Below are 17,357 nucleotides of genomic sequence, written 5' to 3' on the forward strand. Positions count from 1 at the left end.
CAGCCAGCCAGATTCCTCCTTTGGTAGTGTTTAATCTATAACCGTTTATATCTATATACATTTATGAACTTCTACAACCTTTTTAGAATTCATATTCTAAAAAGTGCATGTAGGCACATACAGAATGAGTATAAATATACTCCTAACATCAGAGATCAGCTGTTCAAGTTAAAAAAAAGGCAAAAGAGACTGACTATTTCGATTTGGGATAGTTTCACATGGTGGTTTTTTTTAAGTGATTAATAATATGAATCTAAAAAAGGAACGTGTACAAAAAATCCACTTCCACAATATGGCAAATCCAAGCAACTCTGTTGGTACTGGGAAAAAAACACTAATAGGAGCTTTTGATATAGTTTTACTTAGCAAAATATTGACCAATTGTGTGATTCCAAAAGCAACTGGGCAAATTCCAATGCTACCATGTAACTGAATGCTGACCAGTCAAGAACCAAGCAATGGATGGTAAAATTAATTAATTAATTAAAATTAATCACTGCACTTTGAATCATGATGATAACTGCATTTCATAGCGGAACCACCACTGTATTTAAAAGGAGGAAGGCTTCATAAGCAAAAGGGACTTTAATCAAACTATTTCCAGTGAAGTCTGGAGGCCCATACTGACATTCAGCCCTAAATTTACTGTACCTTTTCGATTTAGAGAGAACTTCCTGAAAATGTTAAATCAGTGGTAATTTATACCACATAAATTAGCTATAATATGGGGTCGTTTACCTGATAAATGTTGCTACTGTGAGTAACCAAGAGCAGATTTTCATCACGTAAGTTTGTCTGTCAAAGAAAAAAGATTATTGGAAAGCTTGCTCAGATATACTTGTGGGTTGATATGGAATAAGTTCCTTCTTGTCAGTGGAGGCCTTGTGGCTCAACTATGTGCCAAAGTCTCCAAAAACCTTATGCCCTACTGTGTTTCATCTTGTTACAGTGGCTAAAATTGTGTTTGCAAGATAGTGAAGTGAGAAACAGCCCCATCGATACAAGAAGAGGCACAACTGATCTAAGGAATGGGAAAGACTCAAAGCAGACTGGGCTGATTTGAAAGCTTGTGATACAGAGATTATTTTGTAAGGTTTGCTTTTCCTCCATGTTTCTATTTAAATTTAAAACCATGTTGTAATTGATACTTTTGCATTTTCTTCTTTTGAAATAGAAATATTTTTTAAAAGAAAAGAATGTATGCTTTTTGCTCTGAGCTCACATTTACATTTCCTTTCTATGGCTTGGGATCCAATGGACCTGTTCTGCTGACAAGTAGTGCATTCCTTTCATTTCCTTTCATGCACATAAGAAGATACCTGTAGCAGGGGAAGAGTCCCTGTACCAGAGGAAAGCATCACTGGATCTGCAGGCTCCAAGCAAATGTAGCATTTTGTGGCGACCGCATAATTTTTTAAATCTTGAGAACATATTCAAATTTTTTTAAAAACCTCCTTCAGATTTTGCTTGGATTGTGCTCATCAATTTCTCACATGTGACTCTCACAAGTGCTAACCACTATATCAGAGCTGGCTTCCTCGTGGCTTGGGAGTACATACAACCCAACATCCACTCAGTGAAACGAGCCTTCAGTGTTCAGCTCTGGTCTGGAATGGTAACCGGGTAACCATGCAAATTTCACATATATATGATGTTACTGACAATCAGTGGGAGAGTAGATGAAATACATGCTATAATGGAAAGGCTACATCCTTTATGTTTTCATAATACAAATCAGAAAGGAACAACAATGGCAAGCAAGACTATTTTTTTGTACCCCATAACCTCATGTTGTCTGGTTCCAAAAGCAACAGGGCAAATTCTAATGCCACCATTTTACTGAATGCTAACCAGTCAAGAAGCAAGCAAAGGATGAAAAAATTAAGCATCACCACACTCTGAGTCATGATGGTAACTGCCTTTCTCCATAGTGTAATCACCACTGTATTTAAAAGTGAGGAAGACTTCATAAATGGGAAAGGAACTATTTCCAGTGACATCTGGAGACTTATACTGACATTCAGCCCTTACTGTATCTTTTCAATTTATCACCTAACTTACAAGCAAAGCTGAGAAAGCATAGATGGATAAGGCAACAATGAACCTTTAGACCTATTTTCTGGGCATGGGAAATTCTTCAGGCTTCTTTCCTCTGTTTTTGTGTCTTTAGTCAACAAATAGCATCTTTGGTTGAACTGTCTAATAAAAGCATCTTAAATGAACTTTAAAATGTATTTTGCATGCAGCAATTTGGGGAACAAAGGTCTCCCCTTTTACAACTGAAGCTTTGAGACTTTCAGTTTTAGCAACTGATTCCATTAGGAAGGTTGCAACATTCAGAGCTGTTCATTATGTGAAAGCAGAGAGACAGGTCTTTATTTCCAACAGGGGTCATTTGGGTATTTCTGCAAGATGTGACATGGCCTGCATGCACCACAATAAAATCCATGCTTTCTCTCAAGTATATTACCTTCCGCCATGTACACAGGCTCACACAGAAGAACACCATAACATTGAAAATCAGCTCTGCAGTGTGTCTAGGAAAGTCTAGATAACTTCCCTAAACACTTTAACACACAAGAGCAGGAAAAGGTTGTGGGATCACACTCAATGTCCCCCTTTCAGTACAAATTCCCCCATCAAACTTCATATGGTAGAGCAGGGGTCTGCAACCTGCGGCTCTCCAGATGTTTATGGACTACAATTCCCATCAACCCCTGCCATCTGATGGGATTTGTAGTTCATGAACATCTGGAGAGCCGCAGGTTCCAGACCCCTTTGGTAGAGGCTTATATTTGCACTGACCTAAAACACTGGTTAATGCTAGCTGAGGTTTTCAACCAGTTGCACAAATTATGCTTAGTGGCAATATGGTTAAGATTTTTTGTGGGGAAATTTGCTCTGACGATAGGAGAAATGTGTACCTCACATGGTTGAGAAGCATGGAATGTAGGGGAAATGACCACCTTATACATATGTATATTTAAGTGGTAGTGAAAAACCATTAGAGGCATGTCTGAACTTACGAAAACATCCAACTTACTACTACCTCATTTTGGTATCCAGTGCAAGGGAACTTCTACATATGTTGGATCAGTGACAATACATATTTTTGGAACGTCAGAAATGACTCTGGGTCTGAAGTCTTAACATCTTCAAGTCAAACTGCTCCCCTAACTCTAAGCTGTTCATTCTGTACATGGAATTAAGTTCTGCTGAGATTTACTTCCAAGTATATCTGTTTAAATTAGGGTGCAGGTTATGTTAACATTTAGATTTGCTGTTCATCTATTTGATTTTAGTTTTCGCTTTTCCATAAAGCATGAGGAGAGTAACAATGACCTGAATACCACTGCCACATAAATCTCCCAGAATTTTTCTGTGTTTTGTACGGTTATGAATTTTCTATGTAGCATGAAAGAAACCGTGTGTGTGTGTGTGTGTGTCTCAGAACTAGTGAGTCTAGCAGCAAGGCACAAGTACCTTATTCAGTGTTGAAGCCTGGTGGTTGCTGCTCACCAGCCCCATTACTAGCAATGGCTAGAGAGGATACTGCAGCTTTGAGGCTCATAATAAGATGACACAAGGGGCAAATAAAGCCCCTCCTGGCTTGAGATAACAGCCAGTTTTGGCCTGGCAAAGCAGCCTGAGCAATTCAGTGAATGCCTGGCTATTACACACTGCCTGGACGTTCTGCCTGAACTTGCTGAGCTGTTTATCTGTCAACCAGCCCGCCAATATGTCCATGTGCCCCCAAAAGTAACTTCAGAAGTATTATGAACAGCTATACTTATTCAAGATGGTGGAACAACTCAGAGAGAAACAATTACATTTGGGAACACCTCATTATCATCACAAGCCTTAGCATGCAACCAAAGGCTAATGTGTGTGTCCCAAAAGCATCATAATTCAGCTGTCCAACAAAGCAACCTTTTAGACAAGGCTCTAACTGATGTTATTTGTTGCTCCTGTGCATGTCAAACATGGGAACATGCGACTGGCAGCGCATGGTGAGACTTGTGAAACAAGTCTATTGTGAAATCATGGATTTCAATAATAGGTTTGTAGGTATATTACCAAGTTTCACCTTCCATTAAGCCATGTATGCAGCTGTAGCAACTATTCCCTTCTTTATAGAAAGTATCTAATCTGGCTCTACGCGCAAATAGCTTATTCTGACTCTTTCACCCACGCAAAGACATTTTTCAACCTGGTCTCTGAAGCGCAATCTGAAGGTGTGCATGAAATGAGTGCCATAGCTGAAAACTCCATGTGCCAAAAGTAAAAATAAATAAATAAATGCAACATTTTATAGCTATAACGTGAGAACAATTTCCATCAACCGATGGGGCTATGCCCTGCAAATCAGAATCAATTTAAATCAACACACACGTGCAGTAATAGTATTTTGGATTACAAAAATTGCACTCTGCAGTGACCACAAGAAGGCTGATGCCACTCTTAGAAAGCCTTTTGATGTTGCTCTAACTACGCAACAACAGATGATTAATCCAACTCTTAGGTTCCCAAGGAGACTCCAGTTCTAATTTTGTTCGGAAATCACAATTAAATCATAAGTACTATCACTAGATCGAGAAAGCCAGAAGCTTATTATGTCTCCAGAACATGTAATAATCCATATCTACCCATGTATCTACACATGTATATTCTTATTCTTAATGTATACAGCCAAAATAAAAGGCTGGGTCAAAAAGGACTAGTGATAGCCATGAAGACGTAGTTATCTTTGTGGTGACAAAGAGAGGTTATAATCAGTCTTATAGTATCACAAGGAATGGAGCATATGGCACGAAATGAACATATTTCAACCAATGAGTTTATATGCAAGTTCTTGAACTCCAATTTGTCAAATGGTTGTGAATTTCAATTCTGCCTATTCTGGAATCTTCCAAGAGTATAGTGTCTGCCCTGCTAGAGCTTAACGAGTTGACAAAAAAAAATGCCTGAAAGGTGCACACATGGACATTATGTGAGTATTGCAACAACACAATCAGTTTTGATAGCTGTCATTTGAGCGGCATTAGTATTTCAGATCTCGACTCATTAAACCAAGGGTCTGCAACCTGTGGCTCTCCAGATGTTCATGGACTACAATTCCCAGTGGGGAATGATGGGAATTGTAGTCCATGAACTTCTGGAGAGCCGCAGGTTGCAGACCCCTGCATTAAACCCTCTAATCACAAACCATGAGGAGAAACTCCATCCACAATAGGGAACACACATCTTCTCTAAAGTTTTATGACAATGCAAAGACCCTCCATCTTCTTCTATTGTGCTACGCAAACAGAAAGGGCCTCCCTGCTTCCCACCTTAAAATCTACAGCTGAATGAAATGCCACAGTTCAGAAGTCACCTCCACCACTTTCTCTATCTATTAAAACCAGTATGGGTACATATGCCACTTTGGAGAACAGAAAGGGATCTCTGTCTTATTTCTCTGGACAAAACAAACTGATTTGATTGGTATTTCCTTTGGTAGAAATTAGTTAGCATTATGCCCCCTTCCCCGAGACCAACATAGTAGGTACCTGCCACTCCTCTGGTATTCTTGCATACATCTACCCAACTGCTCCAAGCTGTTGAATTGGGCCACCTAATTTCTTAACACATAGTATTATTCATAGCCCTATACTTTTACACTGAGACTGAAGCCATGGAGACAGTCACACCACAGTATTTAGAGAGAGCCAAACTCCTAAGAAGGATGCAGGATCAGTTGGATTAGTAACAATCTGCCATGGCCATTCTATTTACATGCCAAAGCACAGAAATAAGATAATCAAGTTAAGATTTTGTCTGCCCCAAGGATATACAAAAGACCAACCCCCTCCCCCGAAAAGATCAAAACAAGCAGCAATTTTTATATTAAAAAAAAACAAATGAAAAAGAAATTGTCAGTAGCATCTATCACCTCTCTGCATCTGAACTGCACTTATACAAACTAGTCCATTAGTACAGCAGCTTGCTAGAAATTGACTTTGGTTCAAGCTTAGTTTTAAAAAAATAAAACATTAAAAAAATCAAAACACACATTAAAGATGGTGGACGGACATTTGCTCATTTCCCTGTTTGCAGTTCATAACTTTAAAAAAAAGTTTTAGGAAGAATTTGTTTTTTTAAGTCGGAGGTGAAATGGGAAGTTGAAGATTCAGAGATGACAAAAGAGCAAAACAGCATGAAAGACTGGGGGAAGAGACAAAGATTTCTGCATTCATGCCATTCTCATGAATTGGGCTCCCAGACAGCAAAGGCAGTGAAAACAGCTTGCTGCCTTTCTGGTATCTGGTGGGGAGATGTTGAAGAATTACTTTGGTAGAGAATGGAATACAATGGTATGAGCTTGCCACTTTGGAGCCTTCTTCACACTATCTTTACCGAAAAAAACCACTGGGCAGTTGCCCCTCCCTGAAGACACTTTCCAATTCAACTCAAAAGTTAAGTGAGTTCCACATCAAGCACATTACGGTGATCCAATCTCATTTAAGAAAGTTTTGGTTCCTACATAACAGTAGGATCATGAAGATCTGAGTTAATCTCTGTCTCTTCCTCCCTGGTTAGCAGCTGTTTGCAAATACCATTCCTTGTGTTGCTTGGAAACATATTTTCCCCTCTAGTGGAACCGTTTTCTGCTGTTAAGTGATCAAGCCAGCAGCTTCACCACCCAGAGACAATATGAAATACTGCAAGATGCATGCAACATGCCAGTGTTCACCAGAAAGACAGGTGCTCTCTCACCCCACAAGCAGGCTGGCCAGGTTTTTGATGATTCCTTACCATCTATTTCCGCAGCAGCAAACAGGTGGAGCAAGAACTCAAGACTGCTTTCGTATGTGTTGGAATAAAAACAGTATTTTCTATCCACTTGACCCAGTTGACATTTGGATCTAAATACCTCAAGTTAACAGCCAAGTGGAAAGTTTATAGGGATGCACATAAGTTATCATCAACTCAAGCAACCTCCTGAGAAAGTAAATGACAGAAATGTAATCCCAAAGTTGTAAAGTGGCGATTTCCTTGCTATGGTGAGATAAGAGAGCTACCAACACTGGTGCTGAAGATAGATCTACAGGGCCAAATCCGTCTCCCTTGGCATCAACAGGAGCCAAAGACGTGCAAATGAGAGCTAGATTTGGCCCAAGAATGCTGAGCAAGCGGCTGTCCAGTCAGAATTCCCACCTCATGAGCATGGACTATCTTTGCACATTACCCTCCGCATGTTCACTTAGCTGCCCGCACAAGTGGCAAAAGCTCTTCCAAACACCTCTGAGTCCCAAAAACATACAAAGCCATGGAATAGGAAACAAACCTATGTCTGCAAAAGACAGGGCAGCAAGAAATTCACGTGCCCCCTTCTCTCCCCTCTGCATGGCATGGGAGCTCACTAAAAAGGATCGAGGAGCAAAGACAAATGCGTCCAAACTATATATATCTATATATATATAGATATATATACATATAAAAATAATAATAATAATCATAAAGAGATACATCAGTAATACAGGCCTGCCTAAATTGTACCAGTTAAGAAAGGAACCCCCAACACGATTGATAAGATTATAAACACCTTGTATGACATTATGGCCTGTACAACAGACCAATAAATGATAATTAAAAAAAAGATATTTAGATCAAAAAGAAAGAAGAAATTTCATTCCTATGTTTGAGTTGATAACCCACCTTAACTTGCCATTGAGACTGCTGGAAATGATAAGTAGTCCTTTTTTGTTTTTTTTTACATTTTTGGTTAGAAAGTTCTCCAATCAATGAAGCAATCCTGAAAAGACAGTGTTTATTATAAAATTAGGCAAATGTCTATCCCAGTTTTAAATCCTTCCTGGGTTTTTTTTCCAATTCTTCCTTTTCTTTTTCCTTCTCTCCCTTGTCCCCAGCAACACAGCGAGAGGAAGCCAATCACATTTTGCAGTTTATAAGCCCAGTCAGCAGCCACTCTCACAGGAACGGGGCACCGCAGCTCGGCCCCACTCACTGCGCCTTGGAGGCAGTAGTGGTGGTGGAGGAGGCAGCCCCGCTGGCAGAGGCCACTGTGAAGAGAGAGTTCTGGATAGACTCTGATGAGGTGGAGGTGGCGTGAAGGCTGGCGACTGGTCCAGAGGCCCCCGCGGAGGCTGCAGCTGCAGAGACCAAGCTAACTGGGTTGCTGGTGAGCAGTGAAAGGTTCTGAGGGTTCAGGAACAGGGGGGCAGTTACAATGTTGGGCGTACCTCCAGCATTAGCAAATATCAAGTTTCCAGTTGCATCCAGTGATGTTATTGGAAGAGTGCCACCAGATGCAAGAGCTAAAAAAGGATGAAGGATACACATTAGTGTTGGCTGCTCTAAAAAAACAGTGCTTTGCTGTACTTTGTAAGATCAACTGCAAATACAAATGAGTCCTGAAACCAGTGAGAAGCTGGATTTAGAGTGGCTGGGGATAAAGAACTTACAATATCCTAGAGAAGCTTTAGAGATCTGCTGTGGATATGCAGAGTGGACTTTTTTGTACCCCGTAAATAACAGCATTTGATGGAAAAGACCCATTTAGTTGTTAAAAATGCTATCAAAAGTTCATGCAAAAAGTAGGTAACGTTGGATTTTTAACCACATTAACAGTGCTTTAAATCATTTAGGACCCCCCACCCCAGAAACTGTTCCATGATTACAGAAGTTTATCCATTTTTGAGCATCTGAGTGATGGGTCAAGTTGGTCAATTCAGTACCTGCTTAAAGAATCACTTTCTATTAATAACAGTTTCTGTTACTTTTGGCTTGCAAAACCTAATAAGCAGATAGTTAGTTTTATGAACAAACAGAAACAACACAAATAATGAAGATCTTGATTATGAAAATCAAGGAAATCTACTTCTTTATGCTTAAAAACTTCATTGTTTTCAATTATGTGCTTTATATTGATCAGACTACTATCCAAACTATATGTTTTTGGCAGTTGAAACTAATCTGAATCTAATCTGGGGCTTTCTTTGCAGGAGGAATTTCAAAAGAATTTTGAAGGATGCCAGAAGTTTCGTTAATAGCAACATTTCTCTGAGGATTTCCATACCTATCTAAAAGGAACTAGTGTATAAAAAGTTAAAAAAAACACCTTGCTGGGGCAGTAATTTGTATAGAAGGCCATTCATTGCACAATAATTCATGATTTGCCTCCAAAGTATTTCCATTGCATTTTACATTAAATACTGTATTTAATAGTCTTTGCAGCCATTTATGGTGATCACTGCAATTTATGTGCATCTTAGTTTGAACACTATAGGTCTCTATAACACTGACTTGTGATCTACTGGAATCAAGAATAGCATGGGGACAAGTGAGATAAATATAGGAGAGAATGGGGAGGGGTTCAGACTTTTGCCTACATATCCAAATTGCATCTAATGATATCAGTCTTGAACTTTCTCTACTGGCATCCAAATCCACAGCCTGTGGAGGGGGAGCAGAAGCATACAAGGGATAAAATGTGGACAACCTGGCACAATGGAAGAGGAGGATGCAAAATCCTTCCACAAGGGGAAGGGCAGCATTTAATCTTAATATAATAACATGACTGAATATAAATGAAATCTAGATGGGACTCTGAACCTGTAGTGGCCATCCTACCATTCTCTCATCTCAGTACACTGGGGTCAGTTCTAATCACAGGTAGGAAGAGATGTGTTTCTGAGCTGTTACCTCCCCGTTTTGCACCTCCCTCCTCTTGGAAATGCACCAAAGGCTAAACCTAAGAATGTTACACTACAGTCAACTACTGATTTCAATGGGATTTCCCCAAGTCTGCATGCTCAGAATCTCACCCTTTCTTACGGGAAAAGTAGAACATAAACAAACAGGGATGTGAAGCTAGCTGTAGTCTACTCACCTTGAATAGTTGCCAGTGTACTGTTACTCATCAGAGCTGGGCTGAGAGCACCGCCTAGTGTCGCTGGGTTGAGACTGAGTAAGGCACCTCTGCAATTCCAGAACATGGAAACAAAATCAACATGGACTGAATAATTTCCAACTAGGCTGCTTGAGATACATTCTACATAATAGTCTACAAAGATGGGATTCAAGGGCCAAACTGTATTTTCCCTCAGATTGAGAGAGATCCTCACAGAGCTCCATGACTTGATTCAGCAGACAATAGCTTTCCCGTACAAAAAAGAGTACTTCGGCTAAGTCACACAATCTCCCTCAAACACAAAAAACATAAATGAAGTTTTAAATAACTTTTTAAAAACTCTCTATTCTACTTTTCTCCTAAAAAAGACCTATGGTGGTTTAGCTACTTTGTGTCTGTGGCAAACTAAAGTTTGCTGTTAAGTTCAAGTCAGCAAACTATGGTTTGTGTTTGTCCTGAAAACCAGACTCTGAACTGGGAATGAACATATTTGGAATGCTGGTTTGTAGGGTAACTGCAAACTACAGTTTGTCATTTGAGTCTGGAAGGGGAAGGGCAGTGTATAAATATAATAAACAAATGAATACATTTTGTGTGGCATGACTTCTTATGGTTTGCATGTCTACAGATCTAGAACTTTGTGCATGACAAGGGAGAGAGCGGAAAGCCAGGAGGATCACACAAGAGAGTCTACGATGTCTTCTGGATTCTTTTTACATAGTGGAAAATCATGTCACCTTGATCTGGATGGCCCAGGCTAGCCAGATCTCAGAAGCTAAGCTGGGTTGACTGTGCTTAGCATTGTGATGGGAGATTACCAAGGAAATCAAAGATCACTGTGCAGAGGCAAGCAATGGTAAACCACCTCTGAATGTCTCATGCCTTAAAAACCCTACAGGGTTACCATAAGTTAGCTGTGACTTGATGGCCCTTTGCACCACCACCACAAAATCATGACTAGCCAATATATCCCAATCAAACCCATGAGACTGGCAGTTTCTCCCTAGTTATATTTATATCCTCACACAGTAAGTCTCAAAACCCAATAATTACAGTCTCTAGAAATAAAATAAAAGTGGCAGAAATGTTTAGGAGCTGTATAATGTGGAAATGAACCATTCAGACATTAACACTTTACATTTTATTGTTCAAACATTATCTTCTTCACTTTACTAAATGAAGAAGACCTGAGGAAACCAGTAATCAAACAGACCACAGATTGTGGTGGGTTTTCCGGGCTGTGGTGGCCATGGTCTGGTGGATTTTGTTCCTAACGTTTCACCTGCATTTGTGGCTGGCATCTTCAGAGGTGTATCACAGAGAAAAGTCTGTTTCACACTGTGTCTAGGTGTGAAGGGAAAGTTTAGCGTGGTATATTGTCATGTCCCAGGGTGGGGAACCAATCATTAAGTGTTTGGGTGGAACTTGCTAGGAACAGACCATGGCCACACAGCCCGGAATACCCACCAGAACCGTTTGAATCCGGCCATGAAAGCCTTTGACATAAACAGACCACCCTTTTGAAGAGAAAATACCTACCCAGCTGCAAACTGCGAGGATGCCATCAAGCCCGGATTTAGTCCTGCTGCTGCCGCCATCGCAGCAAGACTTGCATTTGCAGGCAACTGCGAAGCTCCTTGTAATGCAGCTACTGCTGCAGTTTGCAAACCAGAAGCAGTTACCATCACCTGGCTGGTCCCAAGAGCTGAGGACATGGGGGTGGAGGTTGTCTGTGTTGTGCTGGTCTCGCTGGCACTGGATGCCTCAGAAGTGGAAGCAGAGGCAGAAGGAGAGGGACTCAGTGAGGGGGATGTCACTGCCGAGGAAGCTGGAGGAGCCGTCGAAATCACAGTCGCTGTGTTGTTGGGGATGGTTTCCGTGGTGCCTGGAAGGATCGTTTCAATCAGATAAAAATGTTTGACAATACTTGGAAAAGCCCTGTGCTCACAGGAAAAGTACTACACAAAAGGATGTCAAATTGCTGGAAAGCACATCCACAATGAATCACAGGAGTAGATATCAGGCTCGAGTTAAAGCAAGCAGATATAAAGAGGTTCCATTTTCAACCTGAGCAGGCCAGAGATCTGCCTTACTAGCGGAGCAGCCATGAGGACATTCCAAGCAGAAATGACAGTGAAGGGCCTCAGACTTGAATCAAAAGCAAATCTACTTTACAGAACACTGCAAAGAAAGGAATGGCCCATTTTCCACCTGTTCACAGTGCCATTTCACTTAATGTTTCTTACCATCAACTCTGTCCAATTACACTATGGGTGGGAGCAATATGAACGGACAAATTTATTTTTTTATTGTTTAGAATATTTCTATGCTGTCTCTTCAGAGTCCTTCTCCAGGCAGATTACAATTAAAAACCACATTATAAAACAGTAAGCACACACACACAAACCATTAGACAACACAAAAACTATCCATAAAACAGAGCAGCCCGTTAAAAAGCTGATAAACCTCTAATTAAGTCATAGCCATGATCACATCCTAGGGCAGTGGTGGCGAACCTATGGCACTCCAAATGTTCATGGACTACAATTTCTATCAGCCCTGCCAGCATGGCCAATTGGCCATGCTGGCAGGGGCTGATGGGAATTGTAGTCCATGAACATCTGGAGTGCCATAGGTTCGCCACTACGGTCCTAGGGCCTCTGTACACAGGGTCATTTTGGACAAAACAGCCAACCCATAACTGGCCATCAGATGGCCTTGGGCTTAGGTGTTCCATCTGCCCATCAAGGATTTCCTGATTACTTCCTGACTACATACATGCCACCCTTGGGCAATATGAATGCAACAGCAAACTCTGGTTTCCCCAAACCAGGAAGCAAGTTGCAGCAAGCAAACAGAAAGAAAAGGGAATATGACAATCTAACATTTGGACCCAGTGACCTGGGTTATCACATAGGTTGGCCTTTACATCTCAACCAGAATAAAATGTACTGAGTTTCTTTAATAAAGCAGAAGGATCCAAGGAAACAGACCTGCTTTCAAAAAGGAGGGTGCTCTGGTTGAAAAATCAGAATTACTAATTCAAAGTGTCCTTTCACATTTAAGGATGGAATGAGGAATCAGCAGCATTTTCTCAAGTGGATGGATGAAACCTAGTCAACCCAAGGACTGGAATATACATATTCCTTCTGAACTTTGTTCCTTGGTTTTCCTTCACATTCCAAGGCACAGAGCTTGGGGAAGTCATAGATAAAAAGTTCACATAGCCACAAGCAAGATAAGAACACAATACTGAGTACCATTAACAGTGGTACCATTAACAGACACCCACTGACTGAAGCCCTATGAACAGATGTTCTATTCCCAGATAGGGCCAAAATAGCAGGCACATATGACAAAGTTTTGATTGCTGGTGTCTATGTTATGCAAACTTAGACTGCATAGCTTAGGAGCTATCATGTTCAAGCATAATCCAAAAAGTTATCTGCAGATATGATGGTAGAACAGGGTAATGAGATGGGTGGAGTTTGCTGAAGCTCTTGATGAATATCTTCACTACAGAAAGAGTAAAGCAAGAATGTCTCTCCAGGTGTAGTCCTGCAGCTAAAACGGCCACCAGATGTACTTTAAAGGAACAGTGTCCCCATTCACAAAAATGCTGATTAAGTATTCAAACACTGAAGGGATGTAAGAGATGAGAGAACCCTATTCCAGAGGCAAAGAGAAGCATTTCTACTTCCCGCCAAAAGAGCACATGACAGTCAGTGCACTCTCTCACATTCAGTACAGCCATCAGAGCCGTAGGGTATAATACTGAGGTATTTTCCACACTACCAGATTCTGTTTGGAAGTGGACAGAGCCCTCTACCAGAATTCTGTAATATGAACCTGCATGCTTTGGGGAGCTGCAGCAAAAACCTCAGACAAGTAGTAGCACTTAGGTTATCACATCTTTTAATATTTTCTCACTGAGAATTGAAGGTAGTTATTAGAATGCGGTCTGTGAGTTGTTAGGCTGTTTTGTTGGGTGGAAGTCACTCAATGATAAAGTTCACCTCCTGCCTTAGGAGGGACCAAAGGGTCTTAGCAGGAACTCTGAGATCTGGGCTCCTTACAAGCAACAAACTAAAACCTTTTATTCCTTCCCTATCACAGTTTTGCTTATTTCCTTCTTTACCTGCCTTTCTTCACTTGTTTCTCTCCCTTTTCCACAGTATCTCTCTCTCTTTGTCCTTCTGAGGCAACCGAAGGACAGGGAGACAGATGAAACCTCAGAAGGTTTTCTCTCCATGGAGGATGGTGACCCCCCTGCTTCTCCCCAAACCAGGAGTCAGGGATTCTTCCCGTGCATAGCAGAGATCCCTGTGAAAGCATGTGTAGTCACTGAGACCCAAAAGGATTTGGGAACCATGCAGCATAGCCAGGCGTGGAAGGACACCATTTTGCCAACAATGGATTTTGTTGGGAAACTTCCCTGCACCATGGTAGATGGTGGGTATCCAGTCCTAGTCTCTGAACTGATACCAGAATAGTAGAAAAAATGGAGCATGTGCCGTGTGAACCCCAACAATATTTCACCTCAGCCACTCTGCAGACTGTGCTCTGGAAAATTCTAGTTGGCTTAAGTAAGTGATGCTAGAGAAGTTTCAACTTTTACAAAAGGGCAAAACCCTTCACACATACAGGGAGAACAGAAAAAGGCATTACTCCTGTTCTCTTCCCTCTTCCTAAAAGTCATCCACAAGGGGAGGTAGGAATGAATATCAGGAACACATGAAAAATTCAGATCATAGGTCCTGGCCCATAAAAGCAGCTCAGGAAACAATTCTGTACTGAACATTTCTCCCCGCCTCCCAGGAGAGGGAATCTGGCTCTGCCTCACATGCCTCAGTCATCTCTTCTTTAAAGACCTCCTGACACTTCTCTCAGAAGAGGAAGGGATAATGATGCCTGAGCCTCTTTAATCAGGAAGACTATGAAGGACTGCTAGCCAAAGCAGATCTCTCGGAACCCTAAGGTAACCCAAAGTACCAAAGAGTTCTTTTCAAGGTTACCAGGAGTGGAGAGCATGGAAACCTTCCCTGAATTTGTTGCACACCAAATGAAGGAAGAGTGGACTAATCCCCTCTCCAATAAGCAGAATCCTAACAGTTAAAATTTTTTACTCCTTCCTAATCAAGTAATGGATCTTTTACATATTCCATTAGTACAGGGGTCTGCAACCTGAGGCAATCAATTGGCCATGCTGGCAGGGGCTGATGAGATTTGTAGTCCATGAACATCAGGTTGCAGACCCCTGCATTAGTAAATGACCCGGTAGTAACCTTCTTATCAGAGGACTTGGGCACAAAGGACCATGAAGGAGCCTTCCTGGATCTTAAAACTGGACTAGATGCTCAAAACATTGAATGAGGCTATTAGGGTAGAATCAATGGGTGACTCCCTCCCAGGAGACAGAAACCTCAAAGTTTGGTCCTGCCTCCTTGAAGACTGGTGTTTGAAGAATATCAAGGCTTGATACTGAGTTTTTTAAAAAACACATTATCCAGGTGTCAGTTCCTGCCACTTAGGTAACTTTAGGATCTGAATTATTCTCTTCCCTTCACCTGTCTTCTACAAATATTTACATGCACATGTATTGTGAAGCACCAGCTCAGTCAGCACCAGAATACCAATGTACAAATCAGATTCAATGTGCTCCACAACAGTCTCAAGAGCCAGGCAGTTGTCACTGTCTTTTTTACACAGCCAAAATAGACCTGATGCTGGGAGGTGAAGCAATAATCTTCCCAATAAAAGGGCATAACCTACAGTTCAGATCCCCCCCACACACACACCATTTGCACCATTTTGTTGATAAAAGCTCATTTCCCCATGAAGTTATTAATCCTGGCAAGAGGAAGGAGGAGAACATGGACTTTTTTTTTCCTTTTCAAGGATGAGAGGGTATGTGAGGTTTCCATGAGGTTTGAGGCTGTCTCCCCTGCAGAACAGCCCTGGTTTTAAATAAGGTCTTATGTAACTACTGGAACCATCTGCTTCTCTTTTGGAGCTAAAAGATGCTATCTTTCCATGGCTACCTGCTGAATTTCTCAGTGCTGTGGCCTGCTCAGAGATACTGAACTAATATATATTCAAGTCCTGTTCAAAAGAATTAAACACTGCTACCTTCTAAACCTCTGTCAGCAAACAGCATCCTTAGACACATTCTCCAATTTTTCAGTGCCCATGAAATTGCAGAAGAGCACAATTTTGCATTCCCCATGCAGTCCACATGATGGCCTTTGACAGAACTGCTGATTTACAACAAAGAAGGCCTCCTGTTACACAGCAAGGAAAGAATGAAATACTTAAATTCGCTTGCGTGGGAAAATGTTTTGCAATCTGCCCAAGAACATACATGAAAACCCAGGATGCTGCTGTCTTGACTCTAACACTGCACACACACACATCGACATGTTTACTGCATATATGCGGTGTTAATCATCCCGTGAGCGCCCAATGTTCATTCTCGAAAGTAATAGCAAGTACGTCTATATCGATGCTGCTTGAATGGCCTTTTACCTGTGACTGGCAAACTGGTTACCGCAGCGCTGGTTAGAGGGAGTACAGGGTTGACAGTCAGGGTAGTAGCTGCACTGCTTGTCACAAGGCTTGGTGTGTTTGCCACCTAGAGGTCAGAACAGAACATTTGAAACCTTTACTGAGGGGAAAATGTCAAAAGCCAGAAAATTAGGGCCGAAGTGGAGACCTTCCCACCAAACCTGCAGTTGCAGGAACTGAGGAAACAGTATCTGGGGAGGTGCTACCTAACCCTTTCCCACAGGGCTGTTTCCACAACTTAAACCTGCCATGGCTATTTGGTCCATGGGTTAGAGAAGAATCGGTTAGACACCCTTTCTCTTAGCACTGCTGAATGTCCCAGTTTACCCCACAGCCCAGCTTTGATCTAAAACAATTAAAATGAATTGTCGAAGGCTTCCATGGCCGGATTCAACTGGTTGTGGTAGCTTGTCCGGGCTGTGTGGCCGAGATATGGTGGATCTTGTTCCTAATGTTTCACCTGCATCTGTGGCTGGCATCTTCAGAGGTGTATTACAGAGGAAAGTATGTTGCACACTGTGTAACTTCCCTCTGTGATACACCTCTGAAGATGCCCGCCACAAATGCAGGCGAAACATTAGGAACAAGATCCACCAGACCACGGCCACACAGCCTGGAAAACCTACCACAACCAATTAAAATGAACCCCCCCCCCCCCAAAAAAAAACCTACAAGAGTTCCTGATCACAGATTCTGTTTTTTACAATTTTTAATTAAATTTCTATCCCTTCCTGTCCTGATAAATGCCAGGCACAGGGTGGCTAACAATTTATAACATAATCAAATCAAATAATAATATACAAATACTATTAAAAACCTTATCAAAAATATTTTAAAATGCCAACTGGCACTCAATCACATTGAAAACTACATAAAACTA

At 41.3% G+C, this 17,357-nt stretch overlaps 1 protein-coding gene across 2 annotated transcripts in view; it reads right to left on the reverse strand.

The window, feature by feature from the left end:
• Positions 1-6,927: 6,927 nt before the first annotated feature.
• POU2F1 (POU class 2 homeobox 1) overlaps positions 6,928-17,357 on the reverse strand; it is a 153,490-nt gene continuing 143,060 nt past the window's right edge. For both annotated transcript variants that reach the window (XM_048492625.1, XM_048492624.1), the window contains exons 13-16: positions 16,439-16,544; positions 11,453-11,798; positions 9,893-9,981; positions 6,928-8,318 (exon numbers count right to left, since the gene is read on the reverse strand). In XM_048492625.1, the coding sequence (XP_048348582.1) occupies positions 8,005-8,318; positions 9,893-9,981; positions 11,453-11,798; positions 16,439-16,544 (855 nt within the window). In that variant the 3' untranslated portion in view covers positions 6,928-8,004. The remainder of the gene's footprint in view (positions 8,319-9,892; positions 9,982-11,452; positions 11,799-16,438; positions 16,545-17,357) is intronic.

Source organism: Sphaerodactylus townsendi, linkage group LG04 (genome assembly GCF_021028975.2).
Source record: "Sphaerodactylus townsendi isolate TG3544 linkage group LG04, MPM_Stown_v2.3, whole genome shotgun sequence".
Classification (NCBI taxonomy): domain Eukaryota; kingdom Metazoa; phylum Chordata; class Lepidosauria; order Squamata; family Sphaerodactylidae; genus Sphaerodactylus; species Sphaerodactylus townsendi.